The following is a 24,419-nucleotide window of genomic DNA, read 5'->3' as shown; positions in this document are numbered from 1 at the left end:
TAGTTCTGCACTAAAAAGTGTCTAGTTCAGCTCACAATTCAAACAATTGCATTAGTGCTCTTCTTGAGGTAACCATCCTATTTCAATACACTGCAGAAAAGCCTCATGAATATTTCGCATTTCGTCACTCAGTATATTAAAAAGAAAGACAGGTATTCAAAGGTTGAAATTTAATAAAATTAATGTTTACTGCACCGTAATGGACATTCTTAAGTGAAACTGTCTTTTTTTTTTGGTACTGAGCGCATGGTGGAGTGGGGAAGAACTCAATGACTACTAGTATAGTTTGATGCTACCACCTTTACTCATGCTAAGGCACCAGCAGTTTTACCCACCACTGCTTCTGCATCCACAGTACAAATGTCAACAGTGAAAAGGCAAATAAAATGTTGGTATTACATGAAAATAGTTTTGACATTATGGACCCCTTAAAGAAAGGGTCTTGGAGACCCCCAGGATGCTGCAGGCCATCGAGAACCACTGCCTTAGATAATTCAAGAAATGTAGAAATGTCATAGAACAGGAAACATTTTATTGTACTTCCTAAAAAGGAAATTCATAGTGAGTAGCTTCATATCTTCCTGCTATTTAAAAAGCAACAGTGAAGACTCAGAACATTCTAAAATAACTACATGCAATAGAAAAAAAAAATGGAAATAAGCCTCTGAAAGATGTTAAATTTGGACAGGTACTTAATCCCAACAAAGAAAAGAAAAAAATTTTTATATAGCAAAGAGCTCAAATATTTTCTATTTGTGTCAAAGCTGTTTTGGATGAAATTATACACATTTAATATTATCAATGTCTTACCTTAGCTCTAGAAGAACTGACGTTTTCCATATTTTCAATGCTGCAGATACAATTTTGTGAAACTTTCCGGCAAGCCACTCTGATATAGTCCCAGAAGGTACGAGGACTTTCATAACCAAACCAGGTTACTTGACCTTCAGGAGACAAATTGCAACACAAAAGAAAAGTAAAAGAAAACTAGACTAAAACATTCAAAATCCAAGAACAATAGAATTCTGAAAAATAAAGAGCAACACTGTGTCCTATAACGGAAAGAGCACTGATCTAGGTGTCAAAAAGCCTTACATCTAGTTTTATTCTACCATTAACTAGTTGTGTTACTTTGGGAAACTTACTCAGTGGTTTGGATCACAGATTTCTCAACAATAAGATCAAACTAAATGAATAAAATACCTTGCAATTTAACATCCTGTTATCTAATATAGTCCTTTAGATAGTACACAGAAAACCTTCCCATGGTTCTAGTTAAGCATAAATTTAAATGTCACCAGTTGAATCCTATACCTTTCCCTACTTTGAAAAACAGGAAAAAAAGAAAAAAGAAAAAGAAAACCAACTCTTTTCCTTGTCTTCACAGGGATAACAATGTGTAGTCTATCCCATAAGTAAATAAAATCAATTAGCATCCTATGTTCACTGATCATAAGAATCTTCTACCCAACCCTTCTCATCTATAAAGCTCCTTGTCATTCATTTATTCTCTTCTAGTCATTCACCCACGAAAAACTCTTCTGATATTTACCATTCTAATTTGTCAGGCTCAGGAAACTATGTGTCTGTTCCTGACCAAATGTTCTATTGTGTGTACCTTATTTTGGTATTAATATTTCTATGCAGGACTCTGAATATTAGGTCCATGGAAATCATTTTGTACCCTTAGTACTTTTAATGGGCTATGAGAGACATTTTAATATTCCCTTCAGCTGTTTGGAATGATAACTTGTCTTACCTAGGGAAGGTGTTTAATCTTAATGTAGAAAGATTTGCTACTCTATTTTTAAATATGTGCTTCTTCATTTTGAATTCATTATTTATTTATCTCAGATCTTCCCTTCTGCAGTAGTAACTTCTCTCCAGCAACATCAAAAAATGTTCTTATCAGCAAGCACCATTTTAGGAAGCAATGTTGGAGATGATATTTGAGTGGTTCCCAACCATGGCAGCACATTAGGATAACTGGACTGCTTTTTAAAAATACTCATGCCTGGCCTGGCCTCCCCCCAAGCTGAATAACCAAAATCTTTAGGGGAAGGCCCAAGCATTGGTACTTGTAAAAAGATCCCCCTGGTATTTCTAATGATGTTTTTATGGTTAATCAACAAATAGAAATCCTACAAATCATGATAGGTGACTCCTATTCATCATCCAGGACATTTTAAAGGTCTCTTCCAGTAAGCCATGAGTGATCCCTATAGTTAGTTCCACTATTGGCACAGCACCACATGCTTATTTATCCTTATAATTATTTCTTTACTCAATTTTCTCACATAATAGGTGGCATGATCTCTAAGGCAGGGATTGTGTCTTATTTGTCTTCATATCAATCTCCAGAACTTAACACAGTGCTTGGCTTGGAATAGGCATTCAAGAAATATTTGTTGAACAAACAAATGAGTAAATCAGCACAAAACAGATCATCTTAATTGAAATGGATACAAAAACTTGAATTTCTAAAAATCCAGTTAGTATCTTTTTATAGTAACAGTTTTGATGACAATCTGGTATTAAGGTATCTGCATACCAGATTACAAATACCAAATGTTTTGAACAAATATATTTACCTCTGTCTAGAAATAAATAAAAACACAAAAGCATGTATACATCTTTATTTAAATAACTATACAATTCAATGTCTCTTTAAAACTCAAATCTTACTACCTGCAAATAGAAATCTATAGGAATATTTATAGTTGCCTTCTTCCTCTTAATCTCTCTCAATAGCTCACCTTTGCCACCTCTCTTCTGTGAGTTAATAAAGTTCCTGGTACAATACCTCAATATAGTTTGTCTTAAGGTCACTTTTTCATGTCATCAATTTGTTAGCCATGTGGAGGGGGGCAGGATGTCTGGTGGTTAAGAACATGGGCTTTTCAGTATGGTGGACCTGAATTAGATCACTTTCTACCTATGTGATCTTGAGCAAATGACTTAAGATCACACTAAGACTGCGTTTTTCTATAAATTGAGAATAATGGTAGTACCTACCTGATAGCACTGCTGTGAAGATTAGATGAGATCATGCATGTGCAGCAAGCAGCATAGAACATAGTACATATTAAGGACTAAATAAATGTTAATTATTACTATTGCTATTACTGCCATCATACAAATAGCTGAGGGAACCAGACTCCCCTCATACCACAAAAAGTGGGAATGAGATGCAAAGTTTTTTCCTATTACTTGCTTAGAATCTAGAGAAATCTTTAAAATTTACTCCCTAATCAAATGTTTTCTCATATCAACCATTCTTTTTTTTTTTTTTTTTGTCTTTTTCGTGACCGGCACCCAGCCAGTGAGTGCACCGGCCATTCCTATATAGGATCCGAACCCGCGGCGGGAGCGTCGCTGCGCTCCCAGCGCCGCACTCTCCCAAGTGCGCCATGGGCTCGGCCCTCATATCAACCATTCTAAATTTACTTCCTCAAAATGGTTCTAATATCAACTAATTTTCTTTACCTTCTATTACTTAGGATTATTCTACAATTTCAAAATGAAAACAGTATAGCTTCCAGATTTCCCTCAAAAAATGGAGTACTACACTGGCAGGGATCTTAAAGAAAGAAAGTATCACAAGAATTCTCTGGTGACTTTAAATCGTTCTAAAATGGCAGTATGGGAAACAGAAGTCAGAGAAATAGGCAAAGAAAAAGGCAACATTGTCTCAGCTAGTGACAACCACCCATAGTGAGAACCCAGATAGGTAACCAAGGAGAAAAGTGAAACATAGATTGTCCATGACCAAGAAGAATTTCCCTTGTAAGGAAATATAGTCGGAAAGGTCCAGCATTTTTGCATAGGACGTGATTTGCTTTTCTACAATGCTATTTTAAAACTTATGAATTTCACATGGCTGAGAAAAATAATTTGCAGGAAGTTTTAAAGTAGAGCTGTTGAAAACCAAAGAATATAACAGATCCCTGTCTTGGAGGAGAGAAAACAAAGATACAGAAAAACCAGAAATCTAGGCTTAGGTTAAACAGATGAGTGGGCACAAAATCCCTGGGATTCCTGCTACAGGTAGGCTACACTATCTACAGGACTTTTACCAAAAAGATAGTAAAATTTCTCAGATTACAAATTGAGAAACTAAACAAATAACAGAATGGCATATCATAATGATTTACAGGGCCTTAAATAAACCAGTAGTATCTTCACAACACTTCTATCTATTCAACAAACTAGATGTGAGGATGACTTAGCTTGATTCTGCCTTCCTACCTCTTCATGTACATCATTTCCAAAGTAGAGTTCTTAATTCAAGGCACTGAACTTTTCACATTCAAAAGGATCTCCTAAGAGAAGGTGGATTCCCTTGCTAGAACCTCCAAACAAGCTCTCATGTAAATTGTCTGTATATCCTAGAATTTTAATTCAATGATTAAATAATTTCTGATCTACAAAAATGGTTGAACTTAATTAAATAGAAATGTTCAATTGGTTGTACTTGAGTATCACTCTTAGTTAAACACATATTAACTGCTAGTAAAAGTCTGTAACTAGTATTCAACAGGAAGATCAAAACAATAAAGCTACAAGCTAATCATGCCTTTAAAAATAAAAACTGAAGTAATAAATAAATAACCCCTCTCAAGATGTTTTCATTTCCTTTAAAAACAACCACAAGAGCAAATCAAACAGTATGAAATCGGGTTGGACAATTAGTTCAGTTGGTTAGAGTGTAGCCTTATGACATCAAGGTCACAGGTGCAGATCCCCATACCAGCCAGCTGCCACCCCCGGCAAAAAAAATCAAACTTACCTAAAAAAAAAAAAAAAAAAAAAAAAAACCCAAATAGTAAAAAACTGACTAGTCTAGTAAGAAACTGACTAGTCCATATCTTGGAGAAATTTCACTCCACAGAAGAGATATGCAGTCACTAACGGAATTCTCTTTTTAAAGTTCTTGATGAGTATAGGTGTATACTATGCTTTCGATTAGAAGTGTTCTTATAAGTTGACTTTTTACCAAGGATGAAATTAAATAAACTTTTCAAAACTCATTTCCAGTGTATAAATCCAACTCTAATTTCATTTTAGGCACAGAAACAAGTGGTGAAAAGTTTGCTAGACTAAAAGACAATCTGCTACTAACCAGCTATGTGATGTCTTTCCCACTAAATGGCCTCATTTTCAGCACCTAAAAATGACCTGTGATCTCTGGAGTCCAATGTTATTCTAAAATTACTCTCTATATTCTTTAAGTGAGACATCAATTTCCATTTTGCAATATGTCTGTGTTTGCTTATATCTTATTTTATGACCAGAATGAGACCTTCTAAGAACAGCAACAAAATTTTCTAAAGTGGTTCTCTACTAAGCTGTGGCTAATGACACATTAGCCACATATCTTTTAATAATATAGTATAAAATACAAATGAATCTGTTAACCGACTTTCTTTCTTCACCCTTTGTAATAGCACTTAACTATGTAAATAGTAAATGAAAAACTTGTGTCACAAACTGAAGTTTTGTTAGTGTTACATCACCTACCTGTCAATTATTACCTTGGTGCTGCTATTAACCTAGACATTGATTAGCAACAAAAGATAGTCCCATCAAATTTTAATATCACTCTGATATCACTGTAAAAGTTTTCAGATACTTTAAGGAAACTAGTTACTAGTGAATTTATTATGCCACCATATTAACATGTAGATATTTAACTTTTCACTTTAAATTTTGTAGCAACGATCCTAAATTTCTTACTGCTAATTTACAAAATCCAGTTTAATATTTTCCACTATCTTTTTACTACACAAAGGAAAGTCCCATTTCTGCAAGAAGTCAGAATCTTTTCCTTTCAAGAATGCACTATTAGTTGAGGTTTCTATTTATTAGACCATCCAACTTTAAAGGGAAAATAATGATATTGATTAGTTTTCTAACTAAAATTTCATATTAATGCTCTAAAAAAAGAACAAATTTAAACACTTAAAAGTAATTTCAGTTAAACTTTAAGTTGAATCTGAAGAAATCGGAATCTAGATTAGATACTCAGTTGTACTTGCACTGTTATCTCTGTATGTTACTTACAGGAGGCCTCAAGTAAATCATTAGCCATATAAATGACAGTTGATCATCCATAAAATGTAATTATTATCCTTTGTTACTGACAATTTAACATTTAGTTCACTGGTAAGGAATTTATCACAAATACAAATATCTTCTAAAGCTCATATTTATACCATGTATTTAAATTAGTTAATTCTTAGTCTTCCAAAACAAAAAGATTAAGATACCCAGGTTCACCAAAAATTTAAACATTGAATTGACTTAAAAGGCTCTTTTATCCCAGTAATTGTACCATTTCTCCAAACAAAATACAAAGATTGTGTTTCTTTCTTCCACCAGCATTATTAACATAAAGTTCAAAATACTAGCGTATTGAGTCAGAATACTGAAGGCTGAAGTCCATACAGAAAGCTACAAATAAATGTGTAGCCCTGAATAAATCAAATGTAATTAATTTCAGTAGCAATTAAGGCTATATATAAGAACATGAAACAAAAAACTGTTTTAAATGATTACTTGTAGGAATTAGGATTAAGGAAACAGAAGACATTCGTTTTCTATTTTTTATCCTTTGTCACACTGTAATCTTTAAAAATAATGACTATATTGCTTTTCCAGTTAAAAAATAAAAAGCTAGATCATAAGTGCAGAGACCCAGCACTATATTGCATATAGTAGAAAACTCAATAAAAAAAGGTTTGAATAAGTAGACAAAGGTATGCATTCCACCTGGGAGAAAGGAAACTAAGGAATATATCCACTAATGATTCAAGAATGGCAAAGCAGTTACTGCTGATATTGCCCTTCCACGTTTTTCTAAGTTACTGGAAAATTCGCACAGCTTCCCTGAGCCCCCAGTTTGTATGTAATACAAATATTATTATGCATCATTTACAAAACTGAGGAAATAACAAATAAATCTTATATAATTAAGTTATAATAAAATAAATAACACTGATTATAATATAATATAATATATATTATATTTATAATTATTTATATTTATATTTATATTTATATAAATATATATATTTATTATTATAATTATATTATAATATAATATAAATAGCATGATTAACAAAATAGCAACTATAGCCATGGAACTTAATAGTCACATGGGAAGGGAAGAATAAAAAATGGATTATTTTATTGTGTGGGTTTATAATAAGATTTTAATATAAAAAGTTAGCATAAGGATACTTGTGTCCTCTGGATTAAAAAACAAAACAAAACAAAAAAGTGGAAAGCTTTGAAAAACCCATGCAATGTACTAAAAAAGATCACTTAACTGATACAGCCCTCCCCAGTAAGTCAATTCCATGCTCCCGTGCAGCTCAGTGGCGGGAGACATCACCAGCATTGAGTACCTTGAAGAGGTATTTGGAGATGAGCCAGCCATCTGCAACTTTGGGGAATCTCTTAAAAGAAAAATAAACAACAACAACAACAACACACAGATATTTAAGAAACCTGCCATCAAAATTACAATTCCAAACTGAATAGCCCAATTAAGCACTACTTTTACCAAAATAAGTAAAATGAGCTCAATTAAGATGCACATGAGCTACACTCAGCAAGTAAATCAAGCTGGTCTCTTATAGACTGTTCTACTGAGGGGGCTAGGGTGTCTGTAAGTTGTAGAAATAAGTAAGCAGCAATTGTTCCGTTTACTTTTACCTCCATCATTCTCTCCCAAATGTAATAAAGTCATGATGAGTAGACCTCAAAATGAGCAACAGAATGACTGAATCTGCTAGCTTTGCACCTCAGAATTTTTAAGATTGGTTAGAAAAAGTTACTCTTGAACTACATGACTCAAGAAATTTTCAACTTTAAAAATAAATATACACTTTTTACTGTTAACTTTCCTAAAAGTTATAAACAAATACATTTTGAAAGAGAAGTTCTCTTTCTTTGCCTAAGAAGTGTTTTAAGTTTATATGTTTTTTTCCCCTGAATTACAAGGACAGCACTTAGGTATCAAGTAAAATATCCATCAAGTAACCAACGTTGACTAAGTGCCTAATGCATGGAAAACACTGGTTTTTTCGCTACAGCTTCCAATTGCTGTTTAACCACCGCCATACGGAAAAGTACTATAAATGTTTGCTATGTTGTTTGGAATTTGTCAGCATAATTACATGGGAAAACTTCAAAACCAAATTTCTGAAATCACATTCCCACCGAATGCTATTCCCTTCTCTAATAAACAAACACTGAAATCTCCAATAGGACATGGTTCCACATCTTTCCAAATACTTAGATCCTTTATAAAACCAAATACAAAACAAACACAATCAGTAACATGGTGGGAAAAATTAAAGGAAGGAGATATATACAAATGTGCCACATCTATGTCTCTACCATTCACTCTCTATCCTTCTACCTCCATTTGTAATATTTTTAACAAATACTGAATTTGGAAACACATATCCAAATATGATCTATAAATTGATATCCTCTTTGAAGCCCATATCACAACATAATATTCTTGCTACAACTACAACAAAAATGAAAATTTCTCAATATTAAAATGTAAATCAGAATAGAACGCTTTTCATTGCAAATAAGAATATCAATTATTAATGTTTAAACCACATTTACTATCTCTGTCCCGAAAAGAAGTTCTCTATATAATTTGTGATTTACAGATCCAAAAACTTATCAAAATAAAAACAATTTTTATGGAAATATTACTTAAATGAATTTTAATTCAAAAAATGTATCAAAGAGTTATGTCATGACCAGATTTATGTCCTAGCTTAATCAATCCCTTGGATAAAGTGGGAAGCCATTACTGAGTCTAGTATATCAATTTACAGATTACAGTTTTTTGAAAATAGGTGTTAGTGTGCTTGCCTTTATGCCATGGTTATATGTATTACTTTCATCTTGGCTGTGAACAACCATGGGAAAGTAAAAAAAAAAAAAAAAAAAAAAAAAAAAAAAAAATAATAATAATAATAATAATAATAACAACACATTTTTACTTATTTGTAGGATTTAATTGCTTTAATCATATTTTAATATCTCATTCTAGACCAGTTAAAAGCAACCAGAAATATCTAGACCAAACATAATCTACTAGATTCCAAATTATCTGTAGTCAAATTTCTGCAATTCTTATTTTATAGATAGGAAAATAGAGGCCCAGAGAGAGAGCCTGCCTCATGCTGATCTACTCCTTGTCTATAGGCAGGACCTGACAGATGAAGATTAGTTAGTAGGTTTTCCTAGTTGGTTATGAATTCTTACCGACAGCCTCAGAAATAAGAAAAAAAAAAAAGAGAGAGTGAAATGTAGTGTGTGGGGGTAAATATTTTTCATATAAAATTTAGAAACAGCATAGTTGCTGCCCCCTCCCCAAATAATAAGTGAATAAAGCTCACATTATCTGAAAGTGGCCCAAGGCTTGCTTGTTTGTAGAAAGGTTTCTCATTTGCAATTGAAATATACCTTTTATTATAAAATATATGTTAAAAGAAAGTAAAACCGTATTTTATCATTAAATACCTTAAAAAAAGTTAAGACAAGACCAAACAAACCAGTTTCAGAAAGTGTTCTGTTCAAGAATAAAATTCATTCAGATGCACCAATATAATCATACCATATATAGTTATAGTAGGTGTTATTTAGTTTCTAAAATTTCAGCCAAAAGAAGGATCCACTCAGGGACGAATATGCAATAGAAGAATACTTAATCATCCTGAAGATACAGCATTTCCTGACCCCTAAAATATGTAGTTTTAAAAAACAAATAATTGAAAATAAATGCAACTTAATAATCTTTTTATTAATGTCAAAATTAGCTCTCATACAGAAAAGATTACTGACTACTGCTTTACACAAATGAATCTGCTTTGGTGACAAGATTGAATATGACTCTAATTTATGAATATGTATTCATTCTTCCATATTTTTCATGTTAGTCCTGTTCCAACTTTCACTTTCTGATCATTTTCATTTCTTTGATGATTGAACTACATTATCGTGATCGATATAACAGATAAATGTTAACAATTATGCAGAAAGTGAACTTTTTTGCTTTTGCTATATTTATTCTAATCTTTTCTCTCTTTCTTTGTATGTAATATATACTTTTCTAATAAAGTTGCAGGCAGATGTTTTATTTTTAAATGTGCCAAGATGGATTACTGAAAAGACCCCTAGATGAACTGATCTGTAAAATTGATTGTCATTTGTAAGGCAAATAATAAAATTAATTATGTTATCAGATAGTAATTCAGACTTTTCACAAGTTTTTAAATTGGCAATAACAGATAGAACATACTTTATTCTGTCACTAATAATATTAATGCAAGTTCTTGTCTAAAATTTGAAACTTCAACTTTGTATATATGAGAAAAATTATTTAGTGAAGCAACATTTACAACTGCAATATGTACTTTATGCAATTCAGCTAACAATGAAACATCTTCTTTTCTATGGGGCCATTTTTCATCTTTTAACAGGCTCTGAAATTAAAATGTAGTATATGTAACTTTTCTTAGTTTTTTTAAAAAGTTGCGTTAAAATGACATTTATAAGTAGATGATAGGTATGTTAGAAACAAAAGTATTTGTTCATTGATTCAACAATTTAAAAACCTCTGAGTGCCTAAATCATGCAAATCTTTTGAAGTTTAAAAGTCATAGTAACTTGAAAGAAATATAGGAAGAATTTTAATAAAATAAAAATATCAGATCACATAAGCAATGGCAATTGGCTAAATAAATAGTGATGACTATTAACAGATAGAAATTTAATTAATACTTTCCATAAAAGTGAAGTATTTGAATTTATGTATAATAAGCGTGATAAAAGAGCAATTTTAAATTATACCAAATATATCTGAACTATGGGGTCATCTCAGTTTCTTATAAAACAATCAGAAAACTATAAGAGCTATTTAAAAGTTTAAAGTGTAAATATAGTATACGTGCAAATACACATAAATATCAGGTATTCAAAATTCTAACATACTCCAATCAACTCTTAATCATGGTATATGAGGGTACTTCAAAAAGTTCATGGAAAAATAGAATTAAAAGACAATATGAATCTTTTTCATGAACTTTCTGAAAACCCTTTGTATATTAGAAAGAGCAAATTCTACATTAGAATTGGAATTTAGCATTAGACCTCTAGTAAAGTAGCTTGCAATGATTTTGTTTTTCTCAAGGAAAACGGGACAATGCCACAGATTTACGGGGGTATTTCAAAAAGTTTGTGGACAAATGGAATTGAAAGATGATATGAATCTTTCTGTGAACTTTTTGAAGACCCCCTCATAAATGATTTTGAGAAAAGCAACTCATTGACATTAGAAAATCAAAAAGATGCAGTAGCTGAGATTATGACATCCTCCAAAAATGAACAAAGTCCACTAAGTGCAATCCTTTTTCTGTTCTATAAAATGAGAAATATTTACTTCTTTTAAATGGGCACTATTAGAGCAATAAAGTGAGCCAAACTGTCTTGAATTCATGTAACAACAAAATTAACAAGAAAGCAACTTTCCACGATTCAAAATAAAGCATGTCTTGATAAGTACAAGTAAATTGCTCTATGCTAATTTACAAAAATCACAAGGTCAAACTGGAAATGTCCCATTATTTTGCTGGCAGAAACTCAAAGCACTACAAACAGGTAAGTAAACACAAAACTAAACTACCATCAAAGACCACCAATTATTGTTAAAACCAAGAAATTGGATTATGTGGTAGAATCAAAAACTTCTTTAGCTCTCTCTCATATATTAAAAAGAGACATTCAAGAATATCTTAGATAATTTTATCAATAGTAGAATTTACGCAAGTCTTTTCATATTTTCTTCTATGTGATACTCCCTCTCAGAAGCCAAATCTAAATTTTGAATCATTTAATTTGAAGGGATTTTGAAAATTATGTTCACGTAAAATAAACCTGGAAAATTCCCCAAGGTAACAAAGTTTAAAACCCTTAATAAAGAACCCTCTCGTTCTGTAAATAAGTAAATATTTTACATTGGGGAATTAAAAGGACCTCTTGAAAATTCTGGTTTAGTTGTAAAATATAAAGACCATTCGTCCATATCTTCTAATAAATATATACTTGAGTTATTTTTCTTGCTTTTCATGCAGAAATGCTTAGAGCAAACATAGTAAGAGTACTATGACAATCACATGACTCAAACAGAAGCAACTGATCAAATATGCAAGGATTCTGTGCTTTAGAAGTTTAGACATTCAAAATTAGAAAACATTATAAAACTAAGAAAAAAATTTCAGATTTTTCAACACAGAAATCATAAACTCTTGAATGAAAAATCAGTATAAAATAAAATAATAAACCACCAACAGTATTCATGTAAAGAGACTAATATCAAAGGAGAAAAAAAGGTCACTATTGACCAAAACAGGCTATATAAAAACAAGTTACATGTGATGTGAATAATTTGTTTTTCCTATCCTAGAATAATTAAAAAGACTCACTCTGCAAAGGGAAAAGGCAGAGGTCAGAGGGATGAAATAATAATTTTAAAAAGATTAATAAATATAAAAATATATTCAATTTCATTTGCAAATAAACACAAATTAAAATAAGATACTTATATAGCACACATTATGAAAGGTGAAAGAGATATCTTCTACCATCAAGTTAAAAATTAAATATTAATAATAATAGTACAACGAGATATGGGAAAAAAATAGCAATCACATACATTATTGTTGGTAACACCCTTTCTGGTAGACAATTTAGCAACATCAACATATCTAAATTCAAAATGTATATACCCTTTGACTTCAGTAATTACAATTCTAAGAATTCATTAGCTATTTTTTATTATTATGAAGTAATTTTAAAGATATTAGAGATCTACATAAAGACAAATGCTCAGTAACACATAACAGCATGTTCATAAAAAAATTCAGGCATAAAACCAATAGGAAATCAATTCTGGTTCACTCATGCAATAAATATTATGTAGCTTTTAAAAATGAAATGCAAATATATCCAAGAGACTAGAAAACATAAGCAGAAATAAAAACTTGTACATGAACATTTACAGCAGCATTATTCATAAGAGAAAAAAATTGAAAACAATCCAAATGTCCATTAACTGATTAAAGGATACACAAAATGTGGTATGTCCATATATTAGCTATAAAAAGGAATGAAGTACTAACCCATGCTAGAACATGGATGAACCTTGAAAACCAAGTGAAAGAAGCTAAACACAAAAGGCCACATATTTTATGATTCCATTCATATGGAATATCCAGAATAAGTAAATCCATAGAGACAGAGTAGATTAGTGGTTGCCAGGGGATTGAGGTGGGGAGGAAACAGGGAACTGACCACTTAGTGGGTATGGAGTTTCTTTTTAGGATGATGAAAATGTTCTGTGATTCAATAGTAGTGATGATTGCACAGCTTTATGAATATACTAAAAACCACTGAACGATACACTTTAAAATGGTTAAAATAGTAAATTTTATGTTATGTAAATTTTATCTTAATTTTTAAAATACTAAAAAGCAAAATAAAATGGAAAATATAAGTGTAGCCATGAAAAGATGCTTACCATATACTAAGGCTACAATATATATCATAACAACCACAACATCAACAATAATATATATATACACACACACACACATACACAAGGAATCTTCAAAAAGCTCATGAAGAGATTCATGTAACTTTTTAATTCTATTTTTCCATGAACTTTTGGAAGCACCCTCATGTACACACTCTTCTGCATATACATATGCAATATACATATTATGACAGATATACAAAGTTGCCAGCTGCAGTTTTATCTGGAATTTCTGTAAATTTTTATTAACATTTCCTACCACTTTGTATTTGAACCTCTCATCACTTTTATGATGAGTAGAGGGAAGAGGAAAGGCAAAAAATGATTCTTGATAGTCCAAAAAGACAAAAGGGAATACAGAGAAAAAGCTTAAGAGAGGGAATCATGACAGAGCTTTTTCTTTTTTTTTTTCCACCCCTTAAATACAGTATAGTAGACCATTAACAATAAGGCAAACAAAGTCAAGTAATCTATATGACAGTTAAGGAATAAATTTTTAAAGTGAAGAAAGAGGCCATCTCAAAGGCATCAGAAAAAAAATGAATGATGGGGGCAATAAGCTTAAGAGTAAATAAAGTATAGAAATATGATTTTGACTGAAAAGGATATATAAAAACTATGGAAATTTAAATGATACTTAAATTTTTCCAGTTACTAACCTTTCTCACTATAATTGCTTTATAGAAGTAAGGCTTTCTGTTTTCAGAACCTGCAGTTACCTATTTACTCCTGAACCTTAAATTTACCATAAAACATTAATACAGAGGTTAATTTTATTCTCTGTGCAATTTAAGGCACTAAACCAAATTTACCATGGTACATATAACCCTGGATGCTCGAAGAATTACTTGAATATTACCATTTTCTAAGATACAAAATCTGCTGAAGCTTTCCTAAATTTCCAAGTACATCACTTAAAAGGGTGTTTGTCAGAGTGGCCTTGTCCATTGTCTAAAAGTCAAACTCTAGGAAACTTCAGAGCCCCTTTCTTATCTCTGATATCATATTTTGGCCTCAGTATATGAGTTTTTATTGGACGAGTTGTGTTCATGTTACTACAGAAACAATTCAAGTCTCATTTTGTGTGCAAACCAAGAATCAAAAGTTGGAAAATCTTCAAAAATGAACAAAGAAAACTCAAAAGCAAAATGAACAGGTTTATCTTTACCCATTGTTTCTAACAGTGTTTACGTGGCACTTCAAAAGATGGCCTCATTGGGTGGTAACTATTTATTTCATCTAAGTCAGGAAGAGCTTTGAGGTTCAAGCCAGAGTTCATGAGCAATGCTTAGGTATCATAACAGTTCAAATGGAGTACAGAAATTCTAAAATATCAAGTCACAGGAATAGTCTTCTTAAGAGTCTGAGTCCAAGTGCTATTAGAAAAAAAAAAAGATTATTACTCTTGCATCAAAGATTCAATTTTCCAACAAATATTAATTGAATATTCACCATATCATGTACTGTTCTAGATTTGGGATACATCAATGAACAAAACAAGATCTTAGCACTGGTGAAGCTTAACATTTTAGTGGAGTGAAGAATGACAATAAACAAAAATCATAATAAATAAATCACATAATGTTAGAAGTTAAGACTTAAAAAAAAGGAATGCAGGGAAAAGGGGTCAGCAGTGTTTGGGGGTGAAAGGAGGAGAGGTGACTTTAAAATTTGGGGGAAGGGGACTGGCTGGTTAGCTCAGTTGGTTACAGCACAGTATTATAATATCAAGGTCAAGGGTTCAGGTCCCTGAATTGGCCAGCCGCCAAAAAAAGAGAAAATATATATATATGGAGGAAGAATTAGGCTTCATTGAGTAGTTTTGAAACAGATGGGGAAGTTAAACATTCAGATACTGGGAGAAGTGTGTTCCTTACACAGGCAACAGCCAATACAATAGTGCACTATGGCAGAATGTCCTTTGTACAGTAAAGAAAAAGCAAAAGACTGATGAGGCTAGTGCTCAGTAACTGAAGAGAAAAAAAGATTAGTTGCACCCAAGTATAATTGGGAAAAAATGTTCAGAGTGAATGAAAAACCTAAAAAGTGAGTCAAGTACAATGTTAATAAGTATAATTAGCAGATTAATTATAGGAAATTTGACATAGTGTCTCATCATATCTGATCATTTTTTTGTTTAATAAGTGGTATGTGACCAACTGATAGTCTGTAGTTCTCTAGGATACTCAGAAGCTTTTTTATTTTAATCAGTTATTTTCCACATAACTTTTACAAAATTCACTAGTGTATCTCATCCTCGTGCCACCTAGCTGAAGTTTACATGGTTGTTTCTGACCACTTACTACTAAATTTCATATTTTTCTTAAACTATCTGGTCTACTAGTCCAAAAATAATCAAAGTCATGGATGACATTTTAAGGAATTAAGTTGTAATTTTTATTTGGGGCACTCTTATGCCTCTTTCCTGTGTGACCCATCCAAGCAGAACACATTATTCATGACTTTGTGCTACATCATACTCATTAATACTTTTATTATAACTTGATGACACTACTGCTCACCATTATTTGTTAATGTATCTTCCTTCTACCCTTCAATATGTGTAAAAGATTGGGGGGCGGGGAAGGAAAGTAAAAAAAGAAAAAAAGGGAAAGTATACACGTAAAGTGTCAAATTTAAGGCATCTGTTCAGAAAAAGAATAGGGAACTCAGGCTATGACTCATTTCCAAAGCAGAGGAAAAGTAGGAGTTACATTTAGCCAAGAAAAACATGGAGGGGTGGAAAGAATATTCCTTGGGGATTCTTTTCACCATGCTCTATGACAAACTACCAGCTTTCTAAAGTAACTGGGGACTAAGGAACTGGAATTTTATGTATTATAATGAAAAAGTGGGATCCTCCTCAATTTAATATTTTTTTAATAGGAAACAATAGAATTTGAGGGAGTTATAAATTTATTTTCTAACTTACAATAAATTCACCATTGAGATATAGTTCAACAAGTTTTGAAAAATTCAAAAGGGAGTCATATAACCATGACCATAGATACATAACAGTTCCACCCCCCCCACACACACAAAAAATCTCCTGTGTGCTGATGCTATGTAGTCAACTACCCAACCTCTAACCCCTAGTAGTCACTGATCTATTTTCTGACACTACAGCTTGGCATTTTCTAGAATGTCATATAAATGAAAGCATACAGTCTCTAACCTTTAGTTTCATTCTTTCACTTAGCATAATGCCTTTGACATTCATCCACGTTGTTGTGTATAGAAATAGATTTTTTCCCCCTTTCTATTACTGAGTTTGTCCGTACCGATATGCAACAGTTTAGCCATTCATCATGTGAAGGATATTTGGGTTGTTTTTAGTTTTTGACAATTATGAATAAAGCTAATATTAAAAGGTTTTTGTGTAAACATGTTTTCATTCCTCTTGAGTAAAGGAGTGGGACTGCTGGAAAATAAGAGTACCACACATTTAACTTTATAAAAAATTAACAAATTTTTTCCAAAGAGGCTGTACTATTTTGCACTCTCACCAGCAATGTATGAGAATTCTAATTGCTCCTACTCCCCATCAGAACTTTGCATTTCCCTAATTACTAATGATGTTGAGCATCTTTTCGTTTGCTTACATGCCATCTGTGTATCTTCTTTGGTGAAATGTCTGTTCAAATCTTTTGCACATGTTTAAATTGGATTAGTTGTTTCCATACCACTATATGTTTATAGCAGTTCTTTGTATATTTTACATACAATACCTTTGTCAAATATGTGATTTGCAAATATTTTCTCATGGTTGATGGCTTGTCTTATCAGACTCTTAACAAAGTCTTTCAGGGGGTTAAAAGTTTTCAATTTTCCACTTTACCATTTTGTTTTATGGATTGTGCTTTGCTGTTATACCTAAAATCTGTTTGCCCAACTGAATGTAACAAATATGTTCCAAATTTTTGTTTAAGAGTTTTATACTTTAACATTTTACATTTAGGCCTATAATCCATTTTGAGTTAACTGTTTTATATAGTGTGAGGTATGGATCAAGGTTCATTGCACATAGGTTTCCAATTGTTCCAGCACTATATGCTAAAAAAAATTATCGTTTTTTCATTAAATTTCCTTTGCAATTTTGTCAAAATGAATCAAGCATATTTGTGTAGGTCTGTTTCTGAACTCTCTATTCCACTCTATTGCTCTATATGTATAAGCTTTCACCAATAACACACTATTGTATCTTGACAGTAAGTCTTGATATTAGATAGTTTGAGTCTCCAACTTTGTTCTTCCTTTTCAAAACCGTCTGCCTATTCTAGTTACTTTGCCTACCCATATAAATTTTAGAATAAGTTTGTTGATATCTACAAAAAAGCCTTCTAAAACTTTGACATTGCATTGAATGATCAATATGGAGAGAACTGACATCTTTTTCTTTGGCAGCTGGCTGGTAAAGGGATCCAAACCCTTGACCTTGGTGTTATAACACTGTGCTTTAACCAATTGAGCTAAACAGCCAGGAGAGAACTGACATCTTAATAATACTGAGTTTTCCACTCCATCATGAAGAACTAACCATCCAAAATGTCAGTACTACCAAGGTTGAGAAACCCTGTTGTAAATTCCTGTAGATACCCTTTAGGACGTTCTCTTCTTCTTTTTCTTTTTTTTAAAAGAAGTTATTTTCTAATACCTAGTTTGTGAAGTTTTTAACATGAACAAATGCTAAATTTTGTCAAATCTTTTTAATGCATTTATTGATATGGTCCTGTGATTTCATTCTTCAGTCTGTTAATAAAATGAAACACATTAATTTTCAAATACTGAAACATCTCTGCATTCCAGAGTTCAATATTTTATTGAGGATTCTCACGTATACGTCCATGAGGGGTATACAGTTTCCTTTCTTCTAATACTTTGTCTAATTTTGCATTAGAATAATGCTGGCCTCATAAGAATTGGGAAATGTTCTCTCCTCTCCTATTTTTTGGAAGAGATTGAGTAGGTTTGCCTGTACCATTCTTTCTTTCTTTAATGGTTGATCACAGTCAACAACAAAAACATCTAGGCCTGGAGTTTTCTTTGCCAGAGTTTTTTAGTACTAATTCAATTTCTTTCACAGATATAGAACTATTCATGTTATCTATGTCTTCATGAAGTTGTGTTGGAATTTGTCTTTCAAGAAATTGGTCCATTTCATCTACATTGTCAAATTTATGGTCAGAGTTGTTCATAATATTCACTTACTATCCTTTGAATGTACGGCCTGTAGTAATATGTTCTCTTTCATTCCTGATATTGATAATTTACATCCTCTCACTTTTTCTTGCTTAGTCTAACTAGAAGTTTATGAATTTTATTAATGTTTTCAAGCAATCAACTTTTCATAAATGATCAACAAATTCATATGGTAGTCACGTGAAAAACTTTAAAAGTGATAAATCTCTGGCAATACTGGTCAAGAAAAGAGAGAGAAAGAACTCAATAACCATGAAATCAAAACAAACAAAAAAGAACTAAAAACAAAAAAAGGAAAAATACTTTAAGACAAAACGAACAAACAAAAGAATTAATAACCCATGTTAGGGATGCCAAAGGGAGCCAAATAGCTGACATCTGTGTGGAAAATCATACCAGATAATAATTGACAGAATTTTCGTTTCACTTCTTAACAGCAGCTTAAATTAAATATACCATATCCTTTGGAGGAAGGGAGGAAGATGGCTGAAAAATGATGAGGAAAAGAAGTAGCTTTTTTAAAAAACTTAATTCTAGTTTTAACAATGCCATAAAGATAAGAATATGCATCTCTTTAGGGAGCTTTAACTTTTAAAATCATTTAGCAGCTGAATTCATTTATTTTAAGTGTGTCAGGTTAAAGGAAAAATTACAACTAAGTAGAGATGAAAAATTAAGAGTATACAGAACAGAAGAAATTGACAATTATGTAAGAGAACACAGAAGTATACAGAATAGAAGAAATCAACAACCTGAGCAAACCTGTAAGTATTAAAGAAGGTGAATTATTAAAGCACACGTACACACATACATACACACTCTTACACCACTTGACCCAGAGAGTTTTTACTGGTTATTTCTACCTAACAGATGATGACTCCAAGCTTATGCAAAATTCCTTCAAAGAATAAAAGAAGATAAAACACCTCCAATTCATTTTGTGAGGCTAGTATAACCTTAATAACAAAAATCAAAACAAATACAATACAGAAAAATTAGACAAATTTCACTTATAAACACAGAACCAAAACTTATGAAATGTTAGCAAACTAAATCCTAAATCTGGCAAAGTATATTAAAAAAACTCAAGTTGGATTTATCTCAAGAATGTATTCATGATTTAACATGAAAAAAACTACTGATATAATTCTTCACATTAAAAAATTAAGGACAGCATCTGGATCCAGAACAAGATAAAGTAGATGCACTTTCTCCTGCTAAATACTACTAAAAACTCTGGATATTACATATAAAACAAACATAAGAACAGTCTGATATATTATGGTTTATGGCGGAAACAAAAATTATAACACTGTCTGATATAGTCCTAAACATTTGTAAAGGAAATATTTAAAACAATTATATTATAAATAGGGGAGGGCAAAGGGACATAAAAGAAAGGTAAACATCAAACTGGAAAATGGTGATACCAGTAGACTGTGGTAAGTTATGTACATATATAACATAACATCTAGAGCAATCATTTAAAAAAATCGATACAAAGAGCAATCAAAAACAATACAGATAAATAAAAATGGAATTAGAAAAGATGTCCAAACTACTCATATGAAGACAGGAAAAAGAAAACAGAAACTAAGAACAGACAGAACAAAAAATCTAAAAAATAAAATGAAAAACCTCTTGTATTTATCCATATTTTTCCTTACTGTATTCTTTCTTCCTGAAATTCCAAAGTTCTTTAACATTTCCTTTCTACTTAAAGAAGGTTCTTTAACCATTATTTTAGGGTAAGTCTGCTGACAACAAATTCCCTTAGTTTTCTTTCATGTGAAAAGTTTCAATTTTCCCTTCATTACTAAAGAATAATTCCACTGGATACAGGATTTTCTGTTGATGGTTCTTGTCTTTCATGACTTAAGATATTTCGTACCACTTCTTCCTGGCGTCTACGGTTTCTGACAAAAAAATTTTTTTGCTATTATTCAAACTGCTTTTTCCCCATAGGCAAGGTGTCATTTTATCTGGCTAATTTCTGGCTAATTTCAACATTTTTTGTCTTCATTTCTCAGAAGTTTATGATGTGTCTTGGCATGGATTTCTTTGAATTTCTCCACTTTGGAGTTTGCTCAGTTTTTTAAATCTGTGTGTTTATGTCTGTTGCTAAATTTGGGAAATTTTCAGCCATTATTTCTTTGAGTACTTTTTCAGTCCCATTTTTCTCCTCCCCTTCAAGAACTGTGATGACAGGAGTCACCTTTCATTATAGTCTCACAGGTCCCTGAGACATTGTTGTTGTTGTTGTTTTTTTAAGTCTAATTTCTCTCTGTTGTTCAGATTAGGAAATTTCTATCATTCTTTCAGTTCAATGATTCTTTCCCGTTCCCTCAATTTTCCTGTTGGACCCATAAACTGGGCTTTTTATTTCAGTTTTATATTTTTTCAGCACCAAATTTCCATTCTTCTTTATGTCTTCTATGTCTTTCCTGAGATTTTCTATGTTTTCATTGGTTTCTAGCATGTTTGTAAATACTCATCAAAACATTTTTTCATGGCTGCTTTATAATCTTTGTCAGTAATTCTATCACGTGTCACCTCAGTGCTGACATTTATTGATTGTCTTTAGCAATACAATTTGAGATCTTCCTGGTTCTTGGTATGACAAGTGATTTTCAATTGAAACCCTGACATGCTCATATTGTTATGAGACTCTGGATATTATTTAAACCTTCTGTTTTAACTGACTTACTATGACACTGCTCCATGGGGGAATATGAGGTGGAAGGGCACCACTTCATTACTGCCAGGTGGAAGGAGAAGTCTAAGTTTCTCTACTGACCTCCACTGACACCCAAAAGGGAAGTCCTCATTACTACTGGGTAGGGTTGGGAGTCCAGGCTTCCCACATGGTCTCCTTGACGTTGCTCTGGAGGTGGCCTCCTTATCCTGAATGATAGTGAAATATAACCCTCCACTAAGCCTCTCTGACACTATTCCAGCGCAGCAAGGAAGTGGCAACTCATTACTATTGTGCTGAGATGGAAGCCCTGGCTCCCCAATGTGGAGTTTATCCATAAGTTGGGGGTACTGTATTGTTATTCCAAAATAGTAGAAAAGAGGATCTTGAATGTAATTACCACAAAGAAAAGATAAGTGTTTAGGTGATGGATATGCTACCTAAGTGATTCACCCTAAGTGAATCATTGTACAAAATATGCATGTATTGAAAGAACACACTGTACCACAAATATGTACAATAAAAAACAGATTTTAAAAAATGTTTTAACATGGTAGGCAGGTTGGGGAAGAAACAGAAAGAGAGAGAAGGTCCATGACCAGCCAGGAGGGAAGAAGTCCCACCTCTCTGTTTGGCCTTCTCTGATATCCTGTGGTTGTTTCAGGACACTTTGTTACAGCCTCATGAGGGTGGAATTCTAGGCTACCCCATCCTGCCTTTTTTGGAGTGGGTGGTACCAAAATTTTTCTATGGTGTTTGGCTACAGTAGAGCAGATACTGTCTAAAAGTTTTCCATCTTGCTAGGCTGTCCTTTGGCTAGAAAGAACAGGTTCTTGCTGGGAGGGGTGTGTTTGTGTGTGTGTGTGTGTGTCTCTATCTCTCTCTCTCTGCAGGTTGCTGGCTTATCTAGCACCCAGTCTCACATATATAGGTGGCAAAAAGACAATCCAGAGAACCTACAACTGTGTCATTCCTAAGGTCTCAAGGTCCCTAGCCATTCTTTCTTCTCTCTACCTTTCAGAGTCTTCCTGTATTTGTTTTGTAGGTGAGTGGAATGGTTAAGGTTTTTGGTTGTACTTACTGGAAGAAATAGGGAAAAGTATGTCCTCCTAAATTGCATTTTTCCCCACATGACAGAATGATAGAAACCATTAAGTGCAGAGATTTTTGTTTTATTCACTACTATATGCCCAGCAATTATGACAGTGCCTGACATAGGGTAGGTACTCAATAAATATTAGTTGAATAAATGAATAAATGCATTTATAGTTGACCTTTTACACTATGGTTTTGAATGAGTATTCTAAAATTTAAATAGCTTAGTGATGGATGAATAAGATTGCAAGAAAGACAGTGATAAATGATGATAGAATTGGCAAGTTAAAAAAAAATCAACTGGTTTTCCTCTCTATATGACATAAAAGAATTAGTATTTTTGAAACTACCCATTTCACTTTGACTAAAACTGACTCTGTTATATACATTTATAAAAAACAGAAATTTATTTCTCATAGTTTTGGAGGCTAGGAAGTTCAAGATCAAGGTGCTGGTAGGTTCAGTGTCCGATGAGGGTCTGGTCTCTCCTTCCAAGGTGGCACCTTGAATGCTGCATTCTCCAGAGGAAAGGAACACTGTGTCCTCACATGGCAGAAGGTAGAAGGGCAAAACAGGACAAACTCTCTCCATCAAGCCCTTTTATAATGGCATTAATCCATTCATGAGGGCAAAGCCCTTATGACCTAAACACCTACCATAAGGCCCCACCTCCCAATACTGTTGCACTCGGGATTAAGTTTCCAACTCATGAATTCTGGGCATAGCATTCATATAGTTTTTGGTTTTTGGTGTAGTGAGAACACTTAAAATATACTCTCTTAGAAAGTTTCAAATATTCAATATATTGTAATTAATATAGTCAATGTAGTCACCGTGTTGTACAATAGATCTCTTGAACTTATTCCTCCTATCTAACTGAAACCGTGTATCCTTTGACTAACACATCCCCAAGACCCGCTGGTAACCATCATTATTCTACTCTACTTCTATAAGTTCAACATTTTTAGATTCCACATATAAGTGAGATCAGGCAGTATTCATCTTTATGTGTTTGGCTTATTTCACTTAACATAATGTCTTCTAGATTCATCCATGTTGTTGCAAATGACAGGATTTCCTTTCTTTTTCAGGGCTGAATAATACTCCATTTTCTCTGTGTGTGTACACAGGCGCGTGCGTGTACACCACATTTTCTTTATCCATTCATTTGTAGATGCACTTTAGCCTATCGGAAGTATTTCACTCAGCTCTGAGTACCAGATTTTAAGAGCAATACTAACAAATCAGTAATAAACCAGTATAATAACTGAAACTGTGGTGGTTCCAGAAGATTGGAGAAACTGGGGATAACCTACCTGAGCAAGACACAAAGAGGAACTGAGGGAAAGGGTCACATAATAGCAATCTTTTAATAGTTATTATGCTCACATTAGAAAATAGTAGCAGAGGGCCGAGCCCGTGGCGCACTCGGGAGAGTGCAGCGCTGGGAGTGCGGCGATGCTCCCGTCGCGGGTTCGGATCCTATATGGGAATGGCCAGTGCACTCACTGGCTGAGTGCAGGTCACGAAAAAGACGAAAAAAAAAAAAAAAAAAAAAAAAAGAAAATAGTAGCAGAAAAAAAGACCAAAGCACAATAAGCTAGGTTGACTTCACATACATAAAAATTTGCTAACAATCTGAACTGTTGAAAAATGAGACAGTCTGCTTTACTCAGTTCCCAGAGATCAGCAGTGATAAAACAAAGACTATATATGTCCACCACTAAGAAAGACTGTTGAGTAGATTGCTTCAGTAGGAGAGAGACTAGAATAGAATAGTACTTCATTGGCGTTACCTGAAGTGGT

The 24,419-nt window shown here is 32.8% G+C and overlaps 1 protein-coding gene across 7 annotated transcripts in view; it reads right to left on the bottom strand.

Annotated features, from left to right (window-relative positions):
• Positions 1-24,419, bottom strand: part of RUNDC3B (RUN domain containing 3B) — a 155,846-nt gene that overhangs the window by 107,037 nt on the left and 24,390 nt on the right. For 4 of the 7 annotated variants that reach the window (XM_063100346.1, XM_063100349.1, XM_063100351.1 and 1 more), the window contains exon 3: positions 811-944. In XM_063100346.1, coding sequence (XP_062956416.1) covers positions 811-944 — 134 coding nt within the window. Of the gene's footprint in view, positions 1-810; positions 945-7,409; positions 7,461-24,419 lie in introns of all 7 variants that reach the window. The other 3 variants (XM_063100344.1, XM_063100345.1, XM_063100350.1) reach the window with 1 other exon arrangement.

Source organism: Cynocephalus volans, chromosome 6 (assembly GCF_027409185.1).
Source record: "Cynocephalus volans isolate mCynVol1 chromosome 6, mCynVol1.pri, whole genome shotgun sequence".
Taxonomy (NCBI): Eukaryota; Metazoa; Chordata; class Mammalia; order Dermoptera; family Cynocephalidae; genus Cynocephalus; species Cynocephalus volans.
Note: the sequence above shows the minus strand (reverse complement) of the source record. Positions and strands in the feature narration are given on the sequence as shown.